The sequence below is a fragment of the Micropterus salmoides genome, unplaced genomic scaffold (genome assembly GCF_014851395.1).
Source record: "Micropterus salmoides isolate LMB-PRFRI ecotype aquatic unplaced genomic scaffold, ASM1485139v1 Ms_hic_scaffold_11, whole genome shotgun sequence".
NCBI classification, from domain to species: Eukaryota; Metazoa; Chordata; class Actinopteri; order Centrarchiformes; family Centrarchidae; genus Micropterus; species Micropterus salmoides.
In genome coordinates, this window is record NW_024040152.1 from 14728882 (window position 1) to 14754465 (window position 25584).

At 42.6% G+C, this 25584-nt stretch overlaps 1 protein-coding gene across 4 annotated transcripts; it reads left to right on the forward strand.

Annotated features, from left to right (window-relative positions):
- Positions 1-24244, forward strand: fam131bb (family with sequence similarity 131 member Bb). Of its 4 annotated transcripts, none has more exons than XM_038711163.1 (9): positions 1-180; positions 10074-10111; positions 11881-11916; positions 12321-12423; positions 14122-14346; positions 14514-14654; positions 18977-19290; positions 20027-20290; positions 21211-24244. In XM_038711163.1, the coding sequence occupies exons 1-9, from the start codon at positions 153-155 to the stop codon at positions 21418-21420; spliced, it is 1359 nt and encodes a 452-aa protein (XP_038567091.1). In that variant the 5' UTR covers positions 1-152; the 3' UTR covers positions 21421-24244. The 4 variants fall into 4 exon arrangements, with proteins under 4 accessions (XP_038567091.1, XP_038567092.1, XP_038567094.1 ...); XM_038711164.1 differs by having other exon boundaries at positions 12321-12414; XM_038711166.1 differs by lacking the exon at positions 11881-11916 and having other exon boundaries at positions 12321-12414.
- The last annotated feature ends 1340 nt before the right edge of the window (positions 24245-25584 follow it).

Below are 25584 nucleotides of genomic sequence, written 5' to 3' on the forward strand. Positions count from 1 at the left end.
AGCGCAGGAGGGAGAGAGAAAAAGCGAGTGCACAGGAGAGCAAGAAAAAGAAGCTAGAGCCGAGAGAAAGAGAGTCGCAGGAGGAAGAGGGAGAATGCACTGTGTCTGGGTAACACTTCCTCGCTTGTATCCAGGGCCTTTGTGAATACACCATGGGATGCATCGGCTCCAGGACACTGAGTAAGCCCCGGTTCTCTTCCCTCTCTCGTTGCGGGCTAGAGGGGGGTTTGAGGGAGGGCGGGGTTGAGGAATTGGATGGGTGTCTAGGAGCAAGGGTTTGTGTGGAATCTATGGGCATGTTTTGTATATGTGTGTGTGTGTGTGTGTGTGTGTGTGAGTGAGCTGTGAGCTGTGAGCTGTTTGCTTCCCTTTCCGTGCAGTGTATAAGCAAGCTGTGGACGTATGGTCACAGAGGGCTGTATACACAGCATGTAGGCAAGATGTCAGAGACAATATGTGGTAAAATGTGCTACTGTGTGTGTGGTTGCATCCCCCACCTCCCTGCTTCCCTCCCTCCCTCCCCCCATCTCTTGATTTATGATGCTGTTTGGCAGTATGTATATGTGTGTGAGTAGGAGGCAGAGAGGGATGGAGAGGAGAGGCGGGAGAGGGAAACACTTTGGTAGTGCTTATTTATAGGGAAAAAAGAGACAAGGGATAATGCCATTGTCAGAAGCGTTTGCACAGTTTGTTATTATTTGCATGAATAATAAGGATAGAAAGGGATAACAAAAAAGGAGAAGCAGTGGAAGAATTTTAGTGCAGGCAGGCAGGCAGGCAGGCAGGCAGGGAGGGAGGAGTGGAGACGGATGGATGGCGATGGAGAGAGGTGGCGAGGGAGGGGCATATACGTGCAGGCGAGGGTGTGTGGGATTGATGGGAGCTTTTAGGTGAGGACCCTCCTGGATAAACCCATCGATGACATGCTTGGTAGATCAATATCGGGACTGCTGCTAAGAGGGGAAAGACTGGGAGGGGTAGTTCAAATAATCATTTTTGGTTAACAGTCAGTTCTTTGCATGAATATAGTTCAGATTTGTTGCAGTGCATATTCAGGTCCTGCACGCCTTATCACGCTCAAAGAAAAAAATAAACACAACTTCCTTTTGGTGTTAAATATTAATAGACCACTTAGCACATAAGGCTGATAAACATGTTTATGGCAAATCATCACACATATGTCACTCTGAAAAGTGCATAACCTTTACAGGGGTCATTCATGTCACAACCAGGCTGCAGACAGGAACTCCAGTTTGCTTTTGCAAGTCCAACCCCTCCACCCCACCCCAACTACATGTATATTCTAAAATGAGGAGGATTTTAAAAATATCTAGAATACGCAAGTGCAGGAGAAAGAGTACTACGTGACACAGTTAAGAAGGCAGGTGTGAACTGAATACAGCAGAAACTGTGTTACAGCAGCTTGGGCCGTCCAGATCACAGTATTTGACAGATTGCAGAGCAGGAGCGGAGGTTAGCATCCTCTGTCAACACGGGAGACCATACAAGCCCAGAGTCTCCAGCTGCTGGAAATAATGTGATTGAAGAAGACAGAGGCCTTTGGAAAGGTTCCACATTAATCTGATTGAGAGCCACCTGAATACTGATGTTCATTTTTACACAAGTGATCACAGAAGCTTAAGAATCCAATAGGGCTGCAATCGTAATAGCAGTTAACATTTTCTAATCAGGGATAAGTGAAGACAAGATGTGATAAAGCAGAATATGCTTAAGTACACATCCAAAGTAAAAATGTTATCCTAAGCTGTGTGCACTGTGGTCGAACATGAATGTGTAAATAAACAGCACTTAAGAAAAGGATGTTTACAAGCAGCTTGTGTGCCCGAGTCTGTGATTCTCTTGTAAGCAACAGAATCAGCAGCAGTGCTGCCCGTCTAGAGGCGTGGTTGTGTTTATCCTGGGCGAGAACGGCTTTAGTGTGCGCTATTGATCAGCCTTCTCAACTGCAGTCCACGCTGCCAAGCTGAGATCAACAGGAGGACTGGATCTGTGTCTGTATGGGAGTAGCACTGATGTATCTGTCTGCCCGCTGGTAATACTATCTCACCCAGCTCCATCATATCTGGGAGTGTGCTCTATGGTCAGGTGTGATATGTTTGTACCCACACACTGCCATAGTATGTTATCTATTCCTGGCAAAAAGCATGCCCCTGTGTAATATGTCTGTGCTGAATAGGTTGACAAAGGAAACTGTACATTTTACTCAGGTTTTGGATGTCATCTGTAATCTGACACCGAAGAAACTATAGTGGCATCTTACTAGTAGTAGCAATATTAATAGAAGAAGCCTTTATTGTCCCCTGTAAGTACAACAATTTGTCCTACATCATTCTTAACATTGATATAACTTGTTATTTGAGGTATGATGGTTTAAATTGATTAAACACAAAGCCCCAGACAAACTCTAAGCCAAAAAACTGCTTTATGGCAAATGTTTCACACACATACATGCAGGCAGAAATAAACAAAAAAATCATTGTTGTGAGGGTAGTTGTTCATACTGCAGGTGTGAGTTTATGGCTGTTAATTCAGACCCAGTTGGAAAATAATAGTGAGGGTTTTAAAAAAAATCATCACGCAGTAGATACAGAATACTGTGTGGTTATTTTGGGTAATGTTTTAAACAAGCAAAGGTACTGACCCCAACCCTATTAACATCTGCCCCCCACCATCGCTGTTACTCGGTCAGGTAAACACAGGCCGTGGTGTACAGTAGATGAGATGTCTGCATCCGTCTCCCCCTCAAAAAGCAAAGGCTTCAAGAAGCAGTCGATGGGAGGTGCACATTCTTCTTCACCTCATCAGTGCAGAAAGGCAATGAGATCTACTGCAATAATAACTAGTCAGTGACTCAGCTTGTGTGTGCCGTACATAGCTTATGTATGCCTCATTGAGAGCAAATTTTTATAGCTGCCAAACACAGCTTTATTAATTCTGTTACAGCACCATGATGTTGATCCCATTTCTAGATGTAGTGTTGATAATGCCATTACCCATAATTGTGCTGAAAGCTACACACCAGAAACCTCTGTACCCAGTTACCAGGCCACGCTATACCTGTGAGTGCTGGAAACCTTAATCACTGTGTGATTTAGGGCATAGTGTGCAGCGTGAAGGTAACTGCGGTGGTGAAAGTTTAGACATGAATGTGGGACATTATGAAAACTCTTACCTGTTTGTGCAGCCTCTAAGCAAACTCTCTCTCTCTCCACTCTCTAAGTTCTCTAAGCACTACTAGCCAATTCTGTATGTTTGTGTGTGTGTGTTTTGTGTTTATGTATGTTTACGTGTGTCTGCACACACATTTTCCTGGTACTGACTCAAATATTTGGTATAGTTCCTGACTGAAATCAAAATTTTTTCAATTTTAGACTGTTAAATAAAAGTCCAGTTCTTGCAAAGAGGCTCGTGCAGTATTTGAGAACTTTGACTTCTGTTAAATGAACAAAGTGTTTTATAGAAAATCATGTTTATGTTTCTTAAGATACTGAAAAAAGGATCATTTTTGTTTTGATACATAAACTCAAGTTTCATATAGCTGATTCAGAAAATGTTCAAACAGTACCCAGTTGGAGAGTCTGCATGTCTGTCTGCATGTTCAACGTGTACATATGTGTCCATGCATGGACCCGTCAACTTTACATCTGCCTCTCATATGATCTTTGTCCTTGTTGTTGTTGCTATATTTAAGTGCACGTAGGCCCGTGTGGAGGTGTGAATATAGTATAGGCGCTGCTGTTGCCTCACCACCTTGTCCCATCCCTCTGTTTTTGCGACTGCATTACAGAGGAATTCCCTGCCATTAAATGAAAAAAACAAACACCCCCGATTGCATCATGCCTTTACACATACAGCAAGATACCATGTCGTGCATTTGCCAGTTTGCAGTCTGCCTGTCAACTAGCAAATCTGGCAGACTGAGGTGGAGGCTGATTGATTGGCCTTGTACACATGAACACATTCAAGGTGAATGACTCACTGATGTAGTACGTCAGACACATGGTGGGACCTGATGACCCATACCTGTATGAGTGTGTGTCAGTGTATGTGTGTGTATGCTTATACATCCAAGGACTCCAATGTAGCATAGCAAAAGGTCTTTAACTACAGATTTATGAGTGAGTGCCTCTGTGTCATATTCTCTACTGTGTGCTATTATTATTTGCTATGTCACTGGATGCTAGCCTGGATCATTATGGGACAGGAATTGATTAAAATGTACCTGGTGTGTATATGTGTGCCCTTGTATGTCATTTTCAGCCCTTACGTGGCAGATCAGAAGCCTGTGTGTGGGCACATGATGGCGGGTGTTTCTGTAAACATTGCGTGTGTGTGTGTGTGTGTGTGTGTGTGTATTTGTGAGTGTGAATGTGTGAATTTATGTGCATTTGTGGATGTACTCAGTATCAGTGCTCAACCCGCGTTGATGATCTCAAAGTTATCAGCTACTAACCACTTCAGTGCTGATAAAGAAAAAGGCCATGTTCTCAAAGACGGGAAATCTTCCTTGGATATCAAGAGCAAGGAAATAAAGATTTCCTGCATACAGTGTCTGTGCACTTACCTGGTTGGTTACCCCCGCCTCTGAAGGTTTTCTTCCCTTCATCTGAACAGGATTGGAAAACAAAATCTTTTCACATTTCAGTTCTAAATATTCATTACATATTAAGCAGGCCATTATGATGTTGATGGTAATGATCAGGTTTATATACTGTGCTGCAGCAGCCTGTGCTAAGATACTACATGCTTTTAGTTACCACAGTCGGCGCACCAATGACTGCTGTAACTTATTTAAGCTGCATCAGTGATGGAGACCTGCACAGAATGGCAGCCACATTCATACCTAAACAGATTAATGAGGCGTGTCAGGCCTACCAAAGACAGGGCATGTAGATTGGGAATGCCATTTCACCAAGTCAATGCTCTGCTTGAGTGTCTGTTTAAGTGTATGTCAGAGCTCCTGCATGTGTGTGGATTATGTCCCTGCCACACTTTGCTGCATTTTTCCTTTGACCAAACTCCCAACCATCTGGGCTCTGGTCCCCAGCTGTGTTCTTGCTAAACTCTGGAGATCAGTAACCCGGCATCTGCACATATCGCTGCAAGAGGGCTGCTGTCCAAGCCGGTACCTCATTGAGGCAACCAGCCTTACTGCAGCTGTCATGGTAAACAAGCACCAAACCTCCCTGGTTCTTCAGCGTTATTGCTGCAGGGCACCGGGAGGATAAAAGACAGATGACGCTCACTTGCTTCCCACTTCAGCGGGAGCCGTCAAGCCACTACAGTCAGAGCTGGAGTTGACAGTGCAGCCTCTGCAGATCTTTGGTAGTTCGTTACGCACGGCCGCGCTGCTGCCTCTTTTTTCTCCTCCATCTCCCCGCCTGTCCTCCCTCACTCCCTCCCTTCTCGCTCCTTCTCCTTGGCTTAGCTAAGCCTAGCTCCCATATGACTGCGGGGGGGGGGGGGGTATCCAGCGCAGCACCGCTGTGTGTGCATGAGAGAAGGGACAGCGGCAGGGGAAGCAAAGCTGGCTCAGAGCGCTGGTCATGTGCTCTGTTGTTGTTGCTGTTTCCTCAAGGAGGGATCATGACTTCTTTCTCAGGAGCAGAATTACGCATTTGCTCACTGTGCTGCTGAGAGCCCGAGAGCATCACCTACAGAGAAATACAGAGCGTGCCATGGCTTACGAAACCACTGAGATGCTGGGTAATGACTACTGACCCATCATCTATAGAGATATTCTGAGAACAATAAACAACTTTGACTAATCACAGTATGATACAGACATCCAAACCCTTGTGGCTCATTTCACAAATAGCACATGCTTTGATGTAATCTCATATGAGGCTGAAGCTCAGTGACACTAGATAATATACATATATAGCTACAAAGGTACAAACAATGTACTAGATGTTTCTGCTCCACTGCTGTGTAAAGGCTGGAGGGCTTCCCAATGTGATGTTGTACTGCTGCAGTCCAAAAAACTCTTGAGCCATATTATGATTTATGTGGGGAGAGAGTGATTGCTAATCTACTAATTGGCCAAATGAAGCTGAGGGATGCAGAGGGGAGAGACTGAGAAAACTAAAGTGAGATAGAGAAACAGAGGAAGATAGGGAGTGGCGCCGTGTATGTCCCTGTGCATTATGCTGTATGTTGCTGTAGGCCGAATGTATGTGGGTGCGCATATATGTCCATGTACAGTATTTGTTTGCAGGGCAGATTTCTAACCCAGATGGGGAAGAACTCTGGGACACTCTCTCTCACCCAGGCAGCAAATGAGACATCTCTCTGTCTAACTGATATCAACCAATAAGTAACCATCTCGCACCGCACTCTACAATGCCAAAACTCGCTTGACTAATCCTTCTGAGGTCACACAGAGTTCGTTTCAGTGAAAGTAGCACTTGAATCTGAATGTGTCCACCCTCTCTGAAAATGGTAAGTGCTGATGCAAAGCAGTTTCTTTATTTCTACCGTTTGGAGGTGATCATCGGCTGATCCCGAGTACTTTTGCTTTTATTTTCAGGAACATTCACGCTCACAGAGTTTCTCACAGTTTAATAGCAACAAAGGGGATTTACAGCAGAGCAGGTAGTAGCCTTAAACACAATGAAAACTGTATAAACAAAAATGATTTTGCTTTTGAATGGTGTATTTAAATTACAAGTTCAAAGTAAAGCCTAAATTCAATCTGAAACAGTGATGTTATGTTTTAACTTTAAAAGTCATATTTTGCTCACCATTTTACTTCATTTGAACACTGAAAAACTGATAACAGAATACCTGTGTATCAACTGACAGAGACCTTGATGGATCATAATGCAACACAGAATTAATTTTCAAATTCTTTTCATTACTGGAGTGAAGATTAGTTGATCTGACCTTTCCACATTTCACATTACAGCCACAAACGTAAATTTATTTTATTGGGTTTTCATAAATGTGAAGTGGTAAGAAAAAAATAAAGGTTTTTAAAAAAAATTCACAAATAAAAAAGTATTCAGCCCCCCGGGGGCAATACATGTAAACCACTGAGTCTTATGGGGTGTGTCTCTACCAGCTTTGCACATCTACAGACTGGAATTCATTCAGATTGGATGGAGAGCGTCTGAACAGCAATTTTCAAGTCTTGCCACAGATTCTAAATGGGATTTAGGTCTGGACTTTGACTGGGCCATTCTAACACATGAATATGCTTTGATCTAAGCCATTCTATTGTAGCTCTGGCTGAATGTTTTGTGTCATTGTCCTGCTGGAGGGTGAACCTCCGCCCCAGTCTCAAGTCTTTTGCCGACTCTAACAGGGTTTCTTCCAAGATTGCCCTGTATTTGGCTCCATCCATCTTCCCATCAACTCTGACCAACTTCCCTGTCCCTGTTGAAGAAAAGCATCCCCACAGCATGATGCTGCCACCCCCATGTTTCACAGTGGGGATGGTGTGTTCAGGATGATGTGCAGTGTTTTCCGCCACACATAGCGTCTTGTGTTTAGGCCAAAAACCTCAATATTGGTCTCATCTGAGTACCTTCCTCCACATGTTTACAGTGTCCCCCACATAGCTTTTGGCAAACCGCAAACGGGACTCTTTATGGCTTCTTTTCAACAATGGCTTTCTTCTGGTAGGTTTGCAGCTGTGTCATGGTCTTTCCATTTTTGGATGATGGATTGAACAGTGCTCCGTTAGATGTTCAAAGCTTGGGATATTTTTTATAACCTAAACCTGCTTTAAACTTCTCCAAAACCTTATCCCTGACCTGCCTGGTGTGTTCCTTGGTCTTCATGGTGCTGTTTGTTCACTAATGTTAACTAACAAGCCTCTGAGGCCATCACAGAACAGCTGCATTTATACTAAGATAAGATTACACACAGGTGGACTCTAATTAGGTGACTTCTGAAGGCAATTGGTAGCACTGTATTTAATTTAGGGGTATCGGAGTAAAGGGAGCTGAATACTTTTGCACGCCACACTTTTCAGATTTTTTTATGTGAAAATTTTGAAAACCATCATTTTCCTTCCACTTCACAACTATGCGCCACTTTGTGTTGGTCCATCACATGAAATCCCTATAAAATATATTTACGTTTGTTGTTGAAATGTAAAAAAATGTGGAAAAGTTCAAAGGGTATAAATACTTTTGCAAGCCACTGTTTAAGGTAAATTTACCCTGCTAATGTACAACCAAACAGCTGTTTATACATACAGTAACTTCATGTACCTTCTGTGGTGATGTCCAGGGGTATTTAGGGAAACACTAACTATGGAAGAAATATACAAAGTAGGTTGAGGGAAACTGGGTTGAACAAAACAGCAAATGAAACACTCCTGGAAGTAACTCCTCAAACATAGAATGATGATGTCTAATGATACTTGTCCAGTCTCCACATTAACAGAAGACCACTGAAATGAGAAAATCCCGGGTTTAAATACTGTATTAACTGGACAAATGAAACAAATTGGCCCTGATTTGTAGTTGGCACACCCTTCCCTGTGCAAGTAAAGAGGGTCAGTTTCTGGAATGAAGTCTGTCCCTCGTCTCCTGCCCTTGCAGTGATCTGATGCGACTGGCTGGAGTTCAGGGGAAAGGGTAATATCTGAGAGCCCAACAGAGACAGAGTGGAACTGGTGTTTCTGAATCACTGGGTCAGTGGGTCACAGACATCACTGGACATCCAGGGAGTCAACAACTCTCTGTGTTTCTTGGAGCTCCCAAGGATTCGCTCATGATTGCCAAATGCATCTGTGAAAAATGTGATTGGCTCAGCAATACACATGCAAAAACACACATACACACACATAAGCTGATACAGGAGTGAGCCCTTGTGAGAGTTGCACACACAGAGCATAGACCCTCTGATACAGAGAGCAGTCACCTAGAGACTGAAGCTGTGTTTAAACTCCATTACGAGTACAGTCTCTCTAATTAAACCAATGTTTTAATTAGGATTTGGACAGCCAGGAAAGAGGAGGGATAATAACGTTCATTTATCCAACAGAGAGCATGTATTTCATATGACTCCCATCTACAAGTATGCTGGGCGGATGGCTTTGTGTGTGATCTGATGCTGACTCTTCATAGTGCATTATTAACTCAAATGCTGGTGTCATTTACATGTGGAAGGAGAGAAAGAATTTGGTGATTAGACTCCATTGTTGGTAGAAAGTGTAGGCCCATGTACTGGATTTCACAGTGACTAGACGCTGGAGGTGGTGGAGTAAAGCTTGCAGGTGGTTAATGGAAACTCTCAGTTGAATCTCCTGGACGTGTGTCTGAAACAGACACAATGACAGAATTTCAATTATAATTTAAGAACGGCATCCTAGGCCTGAATGGAATGCAGACAGAAAGATCAATGGCTGATGTCAGAATTATGAAATTAATATTGGGGTTAAAGGGACTAAAGCGGAAGTCGTTAGCACTGTGGCCTCACAGCAAGAAGGTTGTGGGTTCAAACCCCGGTTGCCCTGGCCTTTCTGTGTGGAGTTTGCATGTTCTCTCCATGTCTGCGTGGGTTCTCTCCGGGTGCTCCGGCTTCCTCCCACCATCCAAAGACATGCAGGTTAGGATAATTGGTGTCTCCAAAATTGTCCTTAGGTGTGAGTGTGAGCGTGAGTGGTTGTTCTTCTATGTGTGGCCCTGTGATGGACTGGCAACCTGTCCAGGGTGTACCCCGCCTTTCGCCCGATGTCAGCTGGGATTGGCTCCAGCCCCCCACGACCCTGTACACAGGAGAAGCAGTTGACGATGGATGGATGGATGGATGGATGGATGGATGGACTAAAAGGAGCTGATCTCTAAAAATTCCTAAATAGTGTTGCCACAGAGAAGCAAACTTGTTTAGAAAATTGGAGGAAGATCTTATAAATTTATGAGGACTGCAGGAAAAGAATATGGATTACCAGTCAAAAGTTGACGTTCAAGCAGTGTTTTGTGGAAGCAAGGCTCCTTTTGTGATTTGATTGAGAACTGAGTTAAATACAAAGAATAAAAAAATTATTTTCCTCCTCTCTTCTCTCTATCTGCTTGTCTCTTCCTTTACCTTGCTCTCAGCGGCAGATGGCGTGCCAGTCCAGAAAGATGGGGAGCAGGTAAGTCTTCAGCAATCCCTCTGGCTCAACACTCTTGTTGACTTCCTCTGACAGTGGACTGTTGTCACTCCACCTGAGGAACCAACATGGCTGCTGATTTAAAACCCTGCAGATACATGATGAGCTACTGAAAGCTCGCACCTCTAGCTCTCTGTAACTCACGGCACCAGTGCTTACGATAGTAGATCAGTAAAGAAGCACACATCATGTCACTGCCAGTCGCTTAACTTCCACTACACTTCCCTACGCAAGATGGGGTAGCGTAGCTGGAAGACCGAACAATCGCTGGTTCGGTTGGCTCATTGATGTTGCAATGGCCTTCTTGTGCTTGGTGGCCATCTGACAGAGTCACTGCTCAGTTCTGGTTCAAAGCAAAACAGCAGAAGCATCACTCACTCTTTCACTTCTTACACACCTTTACTATATCCTCCTCTCCTCACCTCTCCTCTCCTGCTGATATACTGATTCCGACACAGGAGAGGGAACCATTTCGGACTAAAATGGAGAGAATGTCTACTTTTACTTTTTCTCCAAATGCACTGTGGACCGATTCCATCATTTATTTATGCATCGTGCCCCAGAGCGCCCTTTGGTCCTACGGAGAGGAAAAGAAACAAACACACACGCGTTGTCAAAGTATCTCAAGTGTGTTCTCTCATCACGCCCCCTCCTGTGGAGGGGGAGAGAGAGAGAAAGATGAGCAGAGAGTCAAAGAGCGAGGAAGCGGGAGCAAAGAAAAAGAGAAGAACAAGCAGTGAAGAAAAAAACAGAAAGAGGACATATATATATATATATATATATATATATATATATATATATATATATATATATATATATATATATATATATATGTATATATATATATATATATATTAATAAGAGCTATCTGGATACACGCTGCATGTAGCTGATGGTAGTCACTCCGTTGTCAATCAGCATTAAATGTTCTTTTGAATACATTTAACAGCCTGATGACCAGCAACAAAGTAAATTCATTCAAGTAATACCTGAAGGATTTTTCCAGTTTTGGTTGTTTTGTTTTTTTCGCTCAGCCTCGATTGTTTGAGCAGATCGACAGGAAGGTGAAAACATTTAAGCAAAGCCAACAGTGTCCCCAGTGTAGTTACTGAAAGTCCAGCTGATAGAGAGAAATGGTGTGGCAGAGGCTGCTGCTTATCTGCTTTGTCCCCAGCATCTGACTCTACACACAGACACACACACACACACACACACACACACACACACACACACACACACACACACACACACACACACACTCCCCGTCCTCCTGTTAGCCTCAGTCCCCTGTCTGTCTGCAGCATCAGATAGCGTTTGACGCAGCACTGACATCTTTCTCACACACGATTTTCCGCTGGCTTTCAGTGTTTTTGGCAGCACATGTAACCAGAGTGGAGACTCATTCATCCGTAGCGTATTCACTCTGCTATACATAACTAAGCAAATATACTGATCCCTATTTAATCCCCTCCCTTCTCCCTGTCATTCTGGTTTTAACTTCTGCCTTCTTTATTTCCTGGAAAATCCTGTGTTTCTGTCTCTCTTTTTTCTTCTCTCTTCTCGTAATTTCTTTCTCGTCCTCCGCATGTCCAATGTGCAATCCCTGCTCTGTCCCTCCTCTCTTTGTCTTCTCCCATCCTCCACCCACCCCCACCCCCATGCATGTCACTGTTCTCTGTCCTGTCACTCTCTTACTCTTTCCCGCTCCTTCTTTCCCCATCCCTCTCTCTCCTCCTATTTCTCTTCCTCAGCATGGACGTTCAGAATTTTCATGGGAAGGAATCAATGTAAGTGTTGTGACACCATTCCTTCATCCTATACTGTTTTTGTTTCTCTATCAACTTGGTTTTTCCCCCACCTTTTTTGATTTAACGCACCTTTTAGCCATCAGCTCTTTCCCCCCTCACGACCCCCCTCCACCCTGGCTTTACAGTTGATCTTTTTGGGGTTTTCGTAGTGGTGCACGGTAGGGAGCACAGTCAGAATCACTTTTTGGTACACAGTAACTTGGAATCAGGATTTGGGTAATGCAGATTTTATCCATTGTATTAACCCAGCATCTCCATCACTTCTCCTCTCCACTCACCTCACACTCACTTGATGTCTTCTTGTGCGCTGTCACACTTCCCATACTACCCTTTTCTACACACTTTTCCCCTCTCCTCCATCCCTCTCTCTTCTCTCACTCTAGCTGTCTATGGAAGACACCACATCCATCCTGCCTCGGCTCAAGAGGAACTCAAACGCCTACGGCATTGGGGCTCTGGCTAAGTCTTCTCTGTCAGGTGTGTCAGGTGTGTGTCTGTGCTGTAACTGGTAAACGACCCCATGTTGGCTCCGCCCTCAGCGGGCGCTGGAGTCAGCATGGTACCCGAAACGGGTTCCCCTGTATCACTTCCTCTCCACGCTGTGGTAACACTTGTCAATGGCTCCCCCTGAGTCATTGATGGAATTAATTCAGCCTGGCAAAAACACAACACACGCACACACATAATGCATCGTCATACAGCTTGTTCCTCTAAGAAAAGGTGAGTGGGAAGTGTAGTTTTTTTTATGTTAAGTGGTTGTGAAATTGTGGTGTCCTGAACAAGTATTCGTATGGATGTTCTGAACCGTGTAAAGTGCTGAGAGCTAAGTGAAGTGCAGTGAAGTGCTTTCTTTTAGTTTTGGTTCAATCCAGCTGTTTTGTGCAGTGCAGTTTATTTGAGTGCAGTGAAATGTATTACAGTACAGTGAAGTGTAGTGCAGCTGCTGCAGCTGTGTGATGTGGTTCTGATTTGTCCTGTAATTTATTCTCATAATATATTCATAAATCTCATCTCCATGCGCCACCATCAGAGAGAATCAAACAACCAGGGACTTACAGTATGTGTCATCATGTGTTGGCCACATGAAATATGGAGCACAGCCCTTATGCAGACATCAGCTGATGTTAGCTTGGCAGCGGGAAATGGATTTCTTCTTTAAAAAATATATGTTCTGCAACGTTTGCATGAGTCAGGTTCTCAGACAGACAGCGAGGAGAAAGAGAGCGGTTTTCTGCTTACCCAGCGCAGCTTATCAGAGGTGCGAAAGCTATCATGTCAACAAACCAACCTCTCATTACTCATGCCATACAGCCACTTCACCCCAATTAACCTATTCCATCCCACAATGCACCTTTGTCAGACAAGACACATTCATTCCCTCCTCTCCTCCCTATATAGCTTGTACAGGCGATGGCTTAGTCTCATTAAACCCATGAACTTCACCTCCCCAACCTTTGTCATTAAGCTATTCCCGTAATCCATGTTCATGAAGACTCTCATTAAACCACAGGCATTTGAATAGTAAGATTCGACTGACAATGTTTTTTATACTGGTTCATCTCGGTTGAAGCTGCCAATGGATGATATTTTAAGCAAATATTTGATTGACCCAAATGTGCCCCAGAGGTTATTCGGGGCTTATTCAGGATTGCCCCCAGAATCTCATCTAACCATATTTATTAAATGTGACAGGAGGTGTTATTACTAATAACACTTCAAAATTGTGATCACGCAAATTTATATATACTTGAACCACTACAGGTCTGTGGTAATTATCAATCATACAGTAAAGATGTAATTAAATAAACTGCATCATATCAGTCATATTTTGAGAACAACATTCACTGTCAAATTATATCTTCCCAGTTGCCAAACCAGTTTATCAGTCGAACCCTACTGGATATCCATCATAGCATTCATGACCAAACAGCAATGCACACTTGATGATAACATGTCTATCTGTCTGTCTCTCCCTTTTCTTTCTGTTTGTCCCTCCTATGTTCCCACCACTTTCTCTCCAAACTACAAACCCGCCACTTCACTTCCTTCCCCATCTTTTCTCATATTCTGTATCCCTTAACTTCGTTGATCACAACTGGATCAACCTCTCATTTCCTACTTCTTCTACATTCCTCCTGTCCTTTCACCTCGCCTCCCTCTGTCCCATGTCTTTTCCACCACCAGGGGTGACCCGCACTATGAAGGAGAGAGTGACCAAGCCCACAGCCATGGCCCAGGGTCGTGTCGCTCACATGATCGAATGGCAAAACTGGAGCATGCAGACGGTGGGTGCTGGGGGCGTCCCGCTGCCCCGCATCTCTACCCAGGAACGGGAAAAGGAGCGGCGGATGGAGAGCGACGCCTACAGTGACCTCAGTGACGGCGAGAAGGAGGCTCGATTCGCTGCAGGTTTGGAAACACACAGACAAGGGCAGGCACTCCACAGAGTCTGTTAACTGTCATCAGCAGAATTATGTGCCTCACTTTCTGGGATAAATGGCAGTTTTTCAGCCAGTTAGGCATAATGCAAGTCCTCACTATGATCCTTTTCCTTGTCCTCTGAATTCTGACCTCAGGTATCCTGCAGCAGTTCGCAATCTCAGAGGCAACACTCCTGGCCTGGTCATCAATGGATGGAGAGAGCCCGCGGTCGGGGTCGAACCAGGGCAGCGTGGCTCATCTAAGTGAGATCAACCAGGAGAGCATCACCAGTCGAGGTAAAGGCCTTCAAAGGATATGACTGAAATAGCTTGTGTTGCAGAACAGTCTTTACATGAGGGCAAAGTTTCTGTAGTCTCAAACCATGAAGGCATAAGCTAATTGGTATTGGTAAAATTAAGTAACAGTATGCTATGAGAAAATTTGTCATCAGTTGTGGAAGAAATATTAGGTCTTTTGCTTTAGTAATTGAGAATATACTCAATTAGACGTTCTGCATTTGAAATTATACTTAGGTAAAAGAACAGCAGTACCATCAGCAAAGTGTACTTAAAGTTCAAAGTACTCACTGTGCAGCAGGATGACCCCCAGTGTTATTAGAGATCCAAGCAGCGAAGCTGCTGGGGCCCAATTGGTTTTGTTCTGATTCTTCTTCTTCTTTCTTTCTTTCTTTCTTTCTTTCTTCTTTTTCTCCGCTACAAGTGTTTGGGCAGCACGAAAACTCACCAAAATTGGCACATAGGTTGCAAATTCCACCCACTACTCAGGCAAAATTATCTTGAAAATGGCTTCGTTTAGAGTCGAACTTCTTTCATTATTTTAATCTCTGGATTCATCTGCATCTTTGCTCCAATGTTCTTCTCTCTAAAAATGTCAAATTATATGACTTTTTATCTCTTTTCTCTAAAACCTATTTTTGCGAACTCGTCCAGACGCTTTAGGCAATCGAAATGAAACTTTGGCAGGACCATCTACGGACGTTGCTGATCAAAAGTTATCAAAAGAATTTTGATAAGTCAATGTGGTTTTTTTTTCATAAATTTTTACTTTTGTGTATATACATACAATTTTACATAAATCCCCGTAAATCAAAATTGGCTTAAAGAGGTGGTATTATGCTTTTTGGCTTTTCCCCTCTCCTTTATTGAGTTCTACATCTTTTTTGTGCATGTAACAGTTTTGCAAAGTGAAAAAGCCCAAAGTCCAGCCCATCTCACACAGAAAGCTCTGCTCTGAACTGCTTGAAAACATTTTGTAGTCCAGCCCTTCACTTCCGTTACTTTTGATGTCACAATGAAAACGCGTCATAAAGCTTGCCAAGCGGCTAGCGGGGTCAGGCATGCCCTCAAACCAAGCTGCTTCCAGGTACTTTTTTTCGTATCACCTCACCTCCATCGAGGTTCCAAGCGAGCTGAGGGGTACTAAAATGTAATGTGAAAACAGGACAGACTGCTGATTGGTCAGAGAGAATATTCACTATTCACTGCATCATCATTGCGTGCGGCAGACAGAGGCTAGCAACGGAAAGTTTTATATTTTACAGTTTTCCTGTGGAATTTCATCATTAAATCCACTTCTGAGAAGTTTTGAGTGAGAAATCAGCTGTGTAGATTTCAAATATTGACAGTTTTACGAGAAGTGATGGCGGAACAAAAATGTGCTTGAATATTTTGAGTTGAGGAGCTCCGGAAGTGGCTGCGCCAACCCGCGGGAGGAGCGTGTGAGGCCGGCCAGCTGCCCGCTCACAGAGCCCTCTACTCCCGCCGTCACACAGACTGCTGCAGCAACAACGGCAGAGGAAAACACAGCTGGAAGGTTTTCATACCGCTTATCTGTCTTTACATTCTGAGTAATGTTGAAACGTTTTAACTTGTGGATCGCTGGTGTGTGTGTCGCATTGAACATTACGTCGTGGCAGTTGTGTGTGGCGTCGCTATGACGACAAGCTATGTACTATCTCTGGGTACTATCTGCAATGGAAAACGGAGCAGGGCCGAGTAGAGTCGAGTCTATCGATTTGCGCTACGGTAGCATTTTTCGGCAAGGCAGCATAGATCGTCAAACAGCGGCAACAGTTCAACGTTAAACGTTAGTCCTAAAAGACGATGCAACTCCGACTCTGTTTGGGCCTGGAAATTCACAATCACAACCTGTAAGTATGCTTTATTGGTTGTGATTTATATTTAAAATGAACACGGCAGTGTAACTTCACAGACTGTTGAAGTGCGGAGTTGTTGTAAATGTTGGCTAACACAGCTAAAGTTATAGCTATAATGCAAACGTTACACCAGATGTGAAAGCTACTGAGCAAACGTTCAAATTGTTTGGCCAATTTATATGTAAAAATTGAGTTGAAATATGGTGATTTTTGTAGTGGTTCATGGTAAGATGTGGAACAATGATGTTGTGGACTTGTGAGTAACTCACACCATCTGCTAGGTTACGGTCGCAGTCTGAAGCGGCTTTGTTTTGGATCACACTACCTTGTTTCTTACAACCCGCCCTTCTCTGCTTCTGATTGGCTAGTAGTCCTTACCTGGAAACTACGCATGTGCAACTCCCAACAAAGATTTTGTAAAAGTAAGATGCATCACTCTGTAGGTCAAGAGCAGAGAGTACAACACACAGGGTGAAAAGAGGAGCTGCAGCAATGTGCAGTATGAGAAAAATATGGTGTTTGTTGAAAATTAAACCATGTAAACCTGTTCTTGTACAACCTCTAATTAAGATGTTGAACCTGAAAATGAGCATAATACCACCTCTTTAATGTTCACTGACACCAAACTTGATGCGTCTGCTCAGAGGCTCGGCCTAGCTTTGCTGAGCAGTCCTGGGATATTCTTCCACTAGGGGGCGCTACACAGTTTATACCTCGTAATTCTCTGGATGGATTCGTACGAAATTCAGTTTGTACGATCTCGGGCCTTCGGGGCCCTTACTGCAAACACACTGTCTCCTTTAGTTTTCAGTCAACACTCAGGAATAGACAAAAGACCTCTGCTTGAGGATCTCAAGGTACGTACTGGTGCGTATGGGACTGACAGGTCAGAGATATAACAGGGAGACAGGCCATGAAAAACTTTAAAAGTAATCAATAAAAATTCAAGTCTGTTCTAAAATATTATTTATTAATTTGTGTCTGGATATTATTTTGCAGCTGGCCAAAGTAACGCTGTAATGTTTTCTACTTGATGTGCTGTTGGCTACTTTAATATAACCTGATCATGTGTTTTGTACCTTGAACTATAGCTGTCAAGTAAATGTAGCAGAGGAAACCGTGCATTGTTTCCCTCTGAAGGTGGAATAGAAGTATAAAGTAGCATAAAATCGAAATTCTCAAATAAAGTAAAAGTATATCAAAACTGTACTTAAGTATAATGGTTGAGTAAATGTACTTAAGTTTCCATCACTAGCATACAGTATATTTTGTATATATTTAATGAAATAATATCTAATAGTATATATTTAATATATGTTGCAAAGAGTAATAATGATGGAATATATGACCAGCATTTAAACAGCTGCGTCTTTGTGTAGGTGCAGACAAGCAGCTTGCAGTTAGCATGTGTCATGTTGCTAAGTAATGAGAACATACTGTTCCATCTCCTCTCTACCAGGCTGGGGGGTTAGCACGTTATTAATTTCACATTTTCCAACACAGACTGTTGGAAGGTAAACCCACTGCATCACATATATATATATATATATATATAATGTGTGTAGAGATTTTTATTCCACAGCACTGTTTTCTCTGAGCAAACTTGTGAAGTTAAAGGTGCAGGCAATTATTATGATTGCTTTGTTGTTGTAAGATAAACCTCCTTAAGGATATGGCGCTTCATTAATGCATTTGCATCAAATTATCTCTTCTTTTTTTTTTTTGTCAAACGTTTAGCACGGGGTAAAAATGTGCAGCTGTGTTTACACTCTGGCCCAATTTATACCCGTCCTCTTGAGAGACCGATAAACTGCATGAAATCAAGCCTGTCTGCATATACAGTTTTACACAAGTGATGTACCAACAGTGAAAGGTGTGCCAATGTTCAAACTGTATTCAGCACATCTCGGAGAGTTTCTGTCATAACACTTATTCAGCCAAGAGTTTTTTCTGCTGAGTTTTTTGATTTCGCTCCCAGCCAAACCTACTTATTCTGTTCTGCAGGCCCGATCAAAGGCAAAATTCTACACTGATTAAGTTTGCTGTGCTTCAAACTCTTCTTAATTCTATGATAAGAGCTGAAGCCAGTTTACCCGATCACAGTTAATTGTATCAGCATTGTCACAGGCTAAATTGTTGATCATTAGAGGATGGAAATTTGGAAACTTAAGCTGAAGTAAAATGCTGATGTTTTACCAGACCAAAAAATGTTGTGTTTGGGATTTAGTTCTGAATTAAAACCAATAAAACAGCAGCATCACATTGGGATTTCCCTGGGTTTATATTTCTTGATATTATGAAGATCAGATTATCACGATGATTTAATCTGTTGTGCTTTTTGCTACTAAAACTTGACCCAAACTCTATCATCTTCCTGTTATCAACAATTCTACCAGTCTGAAGAGCACTAAGAGCCGCTGCTGCCTTTTACATTTTTTCCAGATCAGATATTGCACCACTCCTCAGCAGAGGTGTGGCCTCACACATACGTCTCCCAGGGCCACTACTGCCTCTCCTCCTCCGACGCCTGGGAGCCCATCAACAACGATCCCTCCGTAGTGGCGTCTCCCCCTGCTGGCTCCTACGTTATGGGGACTGATGGGTTTGATGGGCAGGCGGCGGCACACTTCCTGTCGCAGCAGCAGCAGCAGCAGCAGTTCACTCTCCAGCAGCAGAGTCAACTACAACAGCTCCAGCAGATCCAACAGATTCAGCACTACCAGCAACAGCAGCTCCTGCAGTATCAGCAACAACAGGTGACTGAGGAAGAGCAAGTGGCTGTGAGATACCAGATGGAATTCAAATATAGTATTTGGACACGTTTACTGTTGCTCTAAGTCACTCCAATAAGGCATTAACCTTGGCCCATAAGAATCAGGACAAGAAACCTCAAATTTTCATTTTACAACACATGCTCCTTTACGTCTTCAGAAAAATGAAACTTTAAAAAAAACAAAAAAACAACGACAATTAGATCGACATCAGACAGCTGAAAAGAAACATTCATGGCCTTGAAAATAATATAATAGGAATTAGCAGTTTGACAAATATGTCAGCTCCAGGTTTTGCTTATTATCTTTTTTTTTCTGTGAAGATTTGGCTAACGAAACACTTTATTTTACCAGTTTCCTGTAATTTCCTAGAAAGCAATTAATATGTTACTCAGTGAAATTAACAACAAGATTCCTGGAAAGGACAATGTAATTTGGTGATAATTATAGGAAACATTTTTCAGCAGCTGAACATGAATGTGTTTCATAGTCATAAACTCAGCACAACTATCAAAGCCCACTAACGAAAAACTTGTTTAACACCCGTAAGGAAAAACACAAATTCTTGCTTTAAATAGCAAGTTGGAGCCAAAATGAAATGATAAGCCTCTCATAAGTTCATCAAAAAAATTTCCTCCTGTACACAAAGAAAAGCAGCATTAATCCCTGGCATGGTCATCTCAGCTCTGACTCCACCTCTTCCTCCTCACCCTGTTTCTAGTCGCTGGAGCACAGGCTGCACAGTGCCAACCACTCTTTGCAAGCGACACCCAACAGCACCATCCACAGTCTGGTCCATCCCGTTCATCCACCATTGGTCGATCTGTGGAACACGGGGCAGATGGAGGCCTATCAGACGGAGGCTGGAGGCTACATGGGTGTGGCGGCGGTGGTGGAGCCGAGCCTCTGCGTTCCCTCCGGAGACGAGATGGTGGGAACAGAACACTCCCCGCTACTGGAGCAGCAGGAGGAGGAGGAGGTCAAGGTGAGGTGAACTAAGGGTAGGATTACATAAAATGACCTCTTCAGTGTAATTTTAGTATACTTCTTCACTATATTTGATCTGTGAAAAGTTGAGCAAGCACTGTAAAAGATCATACAGGTGGTTTTATTCAATTCATTATGTAGATTGTTTGATATGATTATAGTCATTAATCAAGCAAAAATGGCAAACTGTCTCCAGCTTTTCTGATTCTTACCTTTGTAAATTGAAAAAAAAACAAACAACTAAATTGATTACACAGGTTTGAAAACTACTTTTAATTGTCGTGGTCTTGCAGAGAACTCTGAAAATTCTGACCGGTAACCTTAAAGAGGCACATCACTGATTTTACTCAATGTCTTTTGTGGCCCTGGAGGGAGCATTTCCAAAGTTTGAAAAAAATAAAGCCGGTGATGCTAGGAGGTGTTGGCTTTTTAAAAAGTGTGCTTTTGTTATGCAGGGAGGGTCCAATAAAATTCTTCTTTAGGTCTGTTTATATTATATTGCAATATTAAATGCACAAAACTACCAAATTCATATATACTCTTCATGATGTGCTTTTCAGCAGCTCCCTGCATGCACCAACAAGAAACAGTTTGTGAATATGATTTAACAAATGTTCATTTGTTAAATCAATCAATAATGGCCACTAAGTTTTCATCATAGAAAACTAAATGTCAGCTGTCATGATTTACCCATTTCAAGGAAGTCTTTCCTAGTTAATCTTCACACGCCTGAAAGAATCAACCTATAAACCTATGGAAGTACTGTAAATAATATAAGACTTATATAAGCTTGGACACGTACTTACATTCAGGTGGTTAATTAGTAATGTATAGATGTGAACCTACTGAACAGCTTCTGTTTGTGACCTAAGTTGACTGGACCTTCTGTGTGTGTTTCGCTGCGTCTGTCTTGATCAGGAGGAAGAGGTGATGCTGTGCATGGAGCCAGAGTCGGCCATGTTGACTCCGCCCATGCAACAAGGGGATGCCTCTGGTGGCAGTAGTCCGGGGCAACCACCGGCAGAGCCAATCACAGAGCGGAAAGCCTCCGATGTTACCTCCGGCCTCATTCAGACAATAGAGGAGAAGGACCAGGAGGGGCCTGATGCCTCCATGACAACCAACTGAGTTCCTGGCTGTTGACTCTTTATTACAAACTGACGGGGAGTCAGCGGGGAATGAGCGTAATAACACAATATCTATCTATTAATCTGTTCCTTTTCAGGTATCAAAAACACAACTTTTTGGTTGCGAGATGAATTTAAAGTGGTGAGAAACACCTTTGGAAGTGGACTCACAACAAGACAAGAGTTGATGCAACAAAGGACACCTATTTCTTTGTAAGCCTTACATCCCAAAGGTAATTAAAGAGAGGAGAGAGGACAGAGAAACTGAAAAGAAGGAGGAGGAGCACCAACTGATTGAGACATTTCCATCAGGGTTAATGAAACCAAGCTGCGATAGATAGGAGGGGAACGGAAACATGCATGCTTTTTATGAAGACAAGCAACTCGACCCTGTCATCGTCTCATAACGATAACTAAAATCATAATAGAACGTTATAATAAGAATAATTTTGTAATAAAGCAAAATAAGAAGACAAAATCTATGTATAAGTGTGTAATAAGATATAATAGTTTTCCTATGGGAGAACTACTCTGTTTACAGCTGTTACTCAACATATTAGATAGCATTTAATCAAATTAATTTCCCTCACATCGAACACACATGGTATATTTTGAAAATGGCAGCCCATACAATTTCACATGCAATTAAAGCAGGCTCAGAAAATGTCAGATTTTCAGTGAAATGCAGATTATCCCTCTAAAATAAATTATTCTCTGACGCTGTGGCACCAGGATGCCCGAGGCACAACCCAGGGACAGGCCTGTCCTGCTGACCGCACACACTAAACTCTGCACAGATAAGGATTGTACTATACAATAGCGTGCTTCCTACTCTGTCACTCTGTATGCATGTTCCTTCAGAGTACTAAGGAGTACCTGTGCAACACAGCACTGTATAGACTTGGCACTGAACCATAGTGTCCCAGGTGGGGCCACGGCGGGCCTGCGGTGAGCATGAGCTGCGAGAAATAAAGACAGAGCTGCATAAGCGGATTTCTTTTGCACTGATGCAATCCAACAGATCAGAGGTTGCCTTTGGACGGTTGATGTTGCCCAGTTCCCACTCTGAAAGCTTTCAGCACCACCGACAACCAAAACCGAGCCACTTAACAACACAAACCCTCAGCTGCTTTTTTTCCATAGACGTAGTTGCAGTAAAATTGAGGATGATAACCACTATTTGAATGTACTGGAAGACAGAAGGCAGTGCACGGGCGTTTGTTTTTGATGTCTCCTCACGGTCCACGTGGAAGCGGATCAAAGGCTTTGTTACTAAACAAAGATAAACAAGCGAGTCTTTTAAAAGTGTGGGATGAAGCTGTTGAAAATGGATTCACTTCTTGCTCACCTGGACCACCGCTACACACACACACACACACACACACACACACACACACACACACACACACACACACACACACACACACACAGAGATACACAAATATCTAAATTGTAACCAGCAATAGACAGGCAAAACACTGGCTCTCCAACAGACCAGTGCCAGCTCTGTCATATAGATGTAAATAGTCTGAGAATATAAAGAAAATCGCCTCTCACTCACAGTCACAACTGTTTTACTACAGTATGATTTCTTTATTTTTTTACACCTGTCAGTCCCACTTTATTTTGGGATTGCTCTCAAGCTCACAGTTGTTGGCATGAATCTTTTTTTTTTTTTTTCAATGGGAGGAATGTTTGGCGATCGCTCAAACTGGAGAGTGTTTCATCCGGCGAATCCATCAGTGGGGAAACAAACAGTAGTACGTCTGAGTTCACGGGGGACATTAGAGCCCACGTGTCGCTCATTCAGCCAATCAGGGAATAGAACAGAAGACGAGGACTGAACACTAGAGCCGTGTTTAACGGTGTCGTCCTGCTCATTGTGATTACTGTGAAGCAGCTGCCTGGAGTGTGATAGTGACTATAGTGACGTTTGAGGAAGCATGATATGTTTTATTTTTTTCCTTCACACGAGGAAGAAGGGGAGTTTTCCAGCGAGGAGCTAAACAGAGACAGTGCAGAACATGGACTTTCTGTACATGACTCACTGACGAACTTTACAACAAAACACAACCACTGTTTTCATCTTTTCTCTGTTGGGGGAGCACCTTCTTCTCTCACTTTGATGATTGTGTAAGAAACTTTTGAGATAAAAAAAAAAAAAAGTGAAACGGTTTATTGACTTGAATGAATTTATTTAATGATTGCTTCTTTATGCAATGTTGGGAATGATGTTTATTTTTCTACTGACTTGTTGAAATCCCTTCCAGTATAAGTTAGAATAGGTGTCACAGTTGTAAAGCAGTCTTGTTTCGGGATAGTTTTGAGCTCTTTGAACTCCAAGAAAAACACACAGTTGTCAAGAGATTAGAGACGGATAGTTTGGCAGCTCTTTTTTTTCAGAGATTCTTGTTTAGTGAGTCACACAAACTAGAGGGCTCAAAACTGCCTAACAGGGTGTCTTTACACAGTGGTACATATTAATTTATTTATTGAACAATTACTTGGTGGGGAGGAATAATGTGACAGCTTGTACAGAGTCTATAATTTCATGTAGGTACCAACCCTTCTGGGAGCAGTATCTTTTCTTTGTGATTCACTCAGTTTTAAAGACATAATGTGGTGGAAAGACCGTTGCTTTATATTTGTTGATTGTTGAACAACTGCAAGGCTAATTTGGGCTTGGCTAAAATGATATATTAGTTCATAAGGAAACATGCATGGACTTGGTGAATAGACACTGCTTCAAATTGGGTTATTTTTCTTTCTTTTTTTTTGTTTATCAAAATGTCACCGAAAGAATAAACTAATAACAAGAAGCCAAATATATTTCTGTGGATGTTGAGGTTTACTGATCACATCTTTGTTAACTGACTGTTTCGCAGTTGAGTTCCTCTTTTTGTATAATTCTACTGCCATCTTCTAAGAGTTACAGTAACTTTTCTGCAGGCATGATGCTCAAAATCTGCTTCTGGTCCTCTGCCTTTCCCCTTCTCTCTCTCTTTCTATCTCTTTTTGTGTCTGTTCGGTATATTTGTGTCTGTCTGTATGTCTGTCTCTCGGTGTACAGTAAGTTGTCTGCTGTCTTGTTGGAGGAATCACTGCCTAAAAGAAAATATTTCTATGTCAACCAAAGGGGATTTGAGGCAATCAGACATGTAACATACATATAATTTGGAAATGTGTGGCAAAAAAAAAGTAACCGCTGTAAAAAAACGCTGTGAAAAATTGGATGGCTTCTGTAAAAGTCTGTATAAAATTGGATATATTTGTTTGAAATGAGGCAGTGTGACTGGTGATACCAGTGTACACCCATGGCACTCACACCTATGCATGCTTGTTGGCCGGATGTCACAGGACGGTTCTTCCACGTGGTTCCCCCCTCTCTCTCCTCTTCTGTCAACAATTCTCCATTTCTTCCTATTTCTCTTCCTCTCCCCTCTTTTTCCTGCACGACAGAACCTCCTACGCCTTCCTCCAGCTTCTTTACCTGTCTCCTCTTCTTTTCCTCTGGTGGAGAAAGAGCAAATAAACAAACCAACAAATGGCATTTCTTCTGCATATGTGTGGATATCTTTTCTGGGGTGTAAATAATTGATTCTCACACGTTCACCCCTTTCTCTCTAGAGCCTCAACACGTGTGATATGTCTCTTTTTAACCATGTTTGCTGGCAGCCGGTGTCTCTAGCCAGCTCATTGGAGCAGACAGAACAGCAATCACCAGGGAACTGGCAGCAGTGTAATCCAGCCTGTCATGCTTTCCCAAAAACATTCCTCTCCAGTCTTCATCAGGGAATGAGAATATTAATGACAGTTTCTCAGAGACATGCCTCCTCTATGGGGACTAGCTGCTTATTTGTTCAAGCTCACACAGGAATCAGAGACTGAAACACACTGTTGACCTTCACAGCATAAGAATGTTTGTATGCTCAGAGATATTTTCTTTTCAAGCCTGAACACTGGAACACTATCATTGATAATGGTGAAGTCTTTTGGTCCACCACCAGCTACTGGATGGATTGCAATGAACGTTTGTACAGACATTTAGGCCTGAATTCAGGATGAATTTTAATAACTTTGATTATCTCCAGCCTGTATTAAAACAGATATGAAGTACTGTCCAAGAAGGCTTGTTTGAGTAACAGATATGTCCATTTGAAGGCTT

Bases quoted from the DNA above. Each gene is read 5' to 3' on its own strand.
- fam131bb (XM_038711163.1), top strand. From the start codon at position 153: ATGGGATGCATCGGCTCCAGGACACTGA. The intron at 12,424-14,121 runs GTGTGTGTCTGT...TTCCACCACCAG, and splicing joins TTCTCTGTCAGGTGTGTCAG to GGGTGACCCGCACTATGAAG. The intron at 14,347-14,513 runs GTTTGGAAACAC...TTCTGACCTCAG, and splicing joins GGAGGCTCGATTCGCTGCAG to GTATCCTGCAGCAGTTCGCA.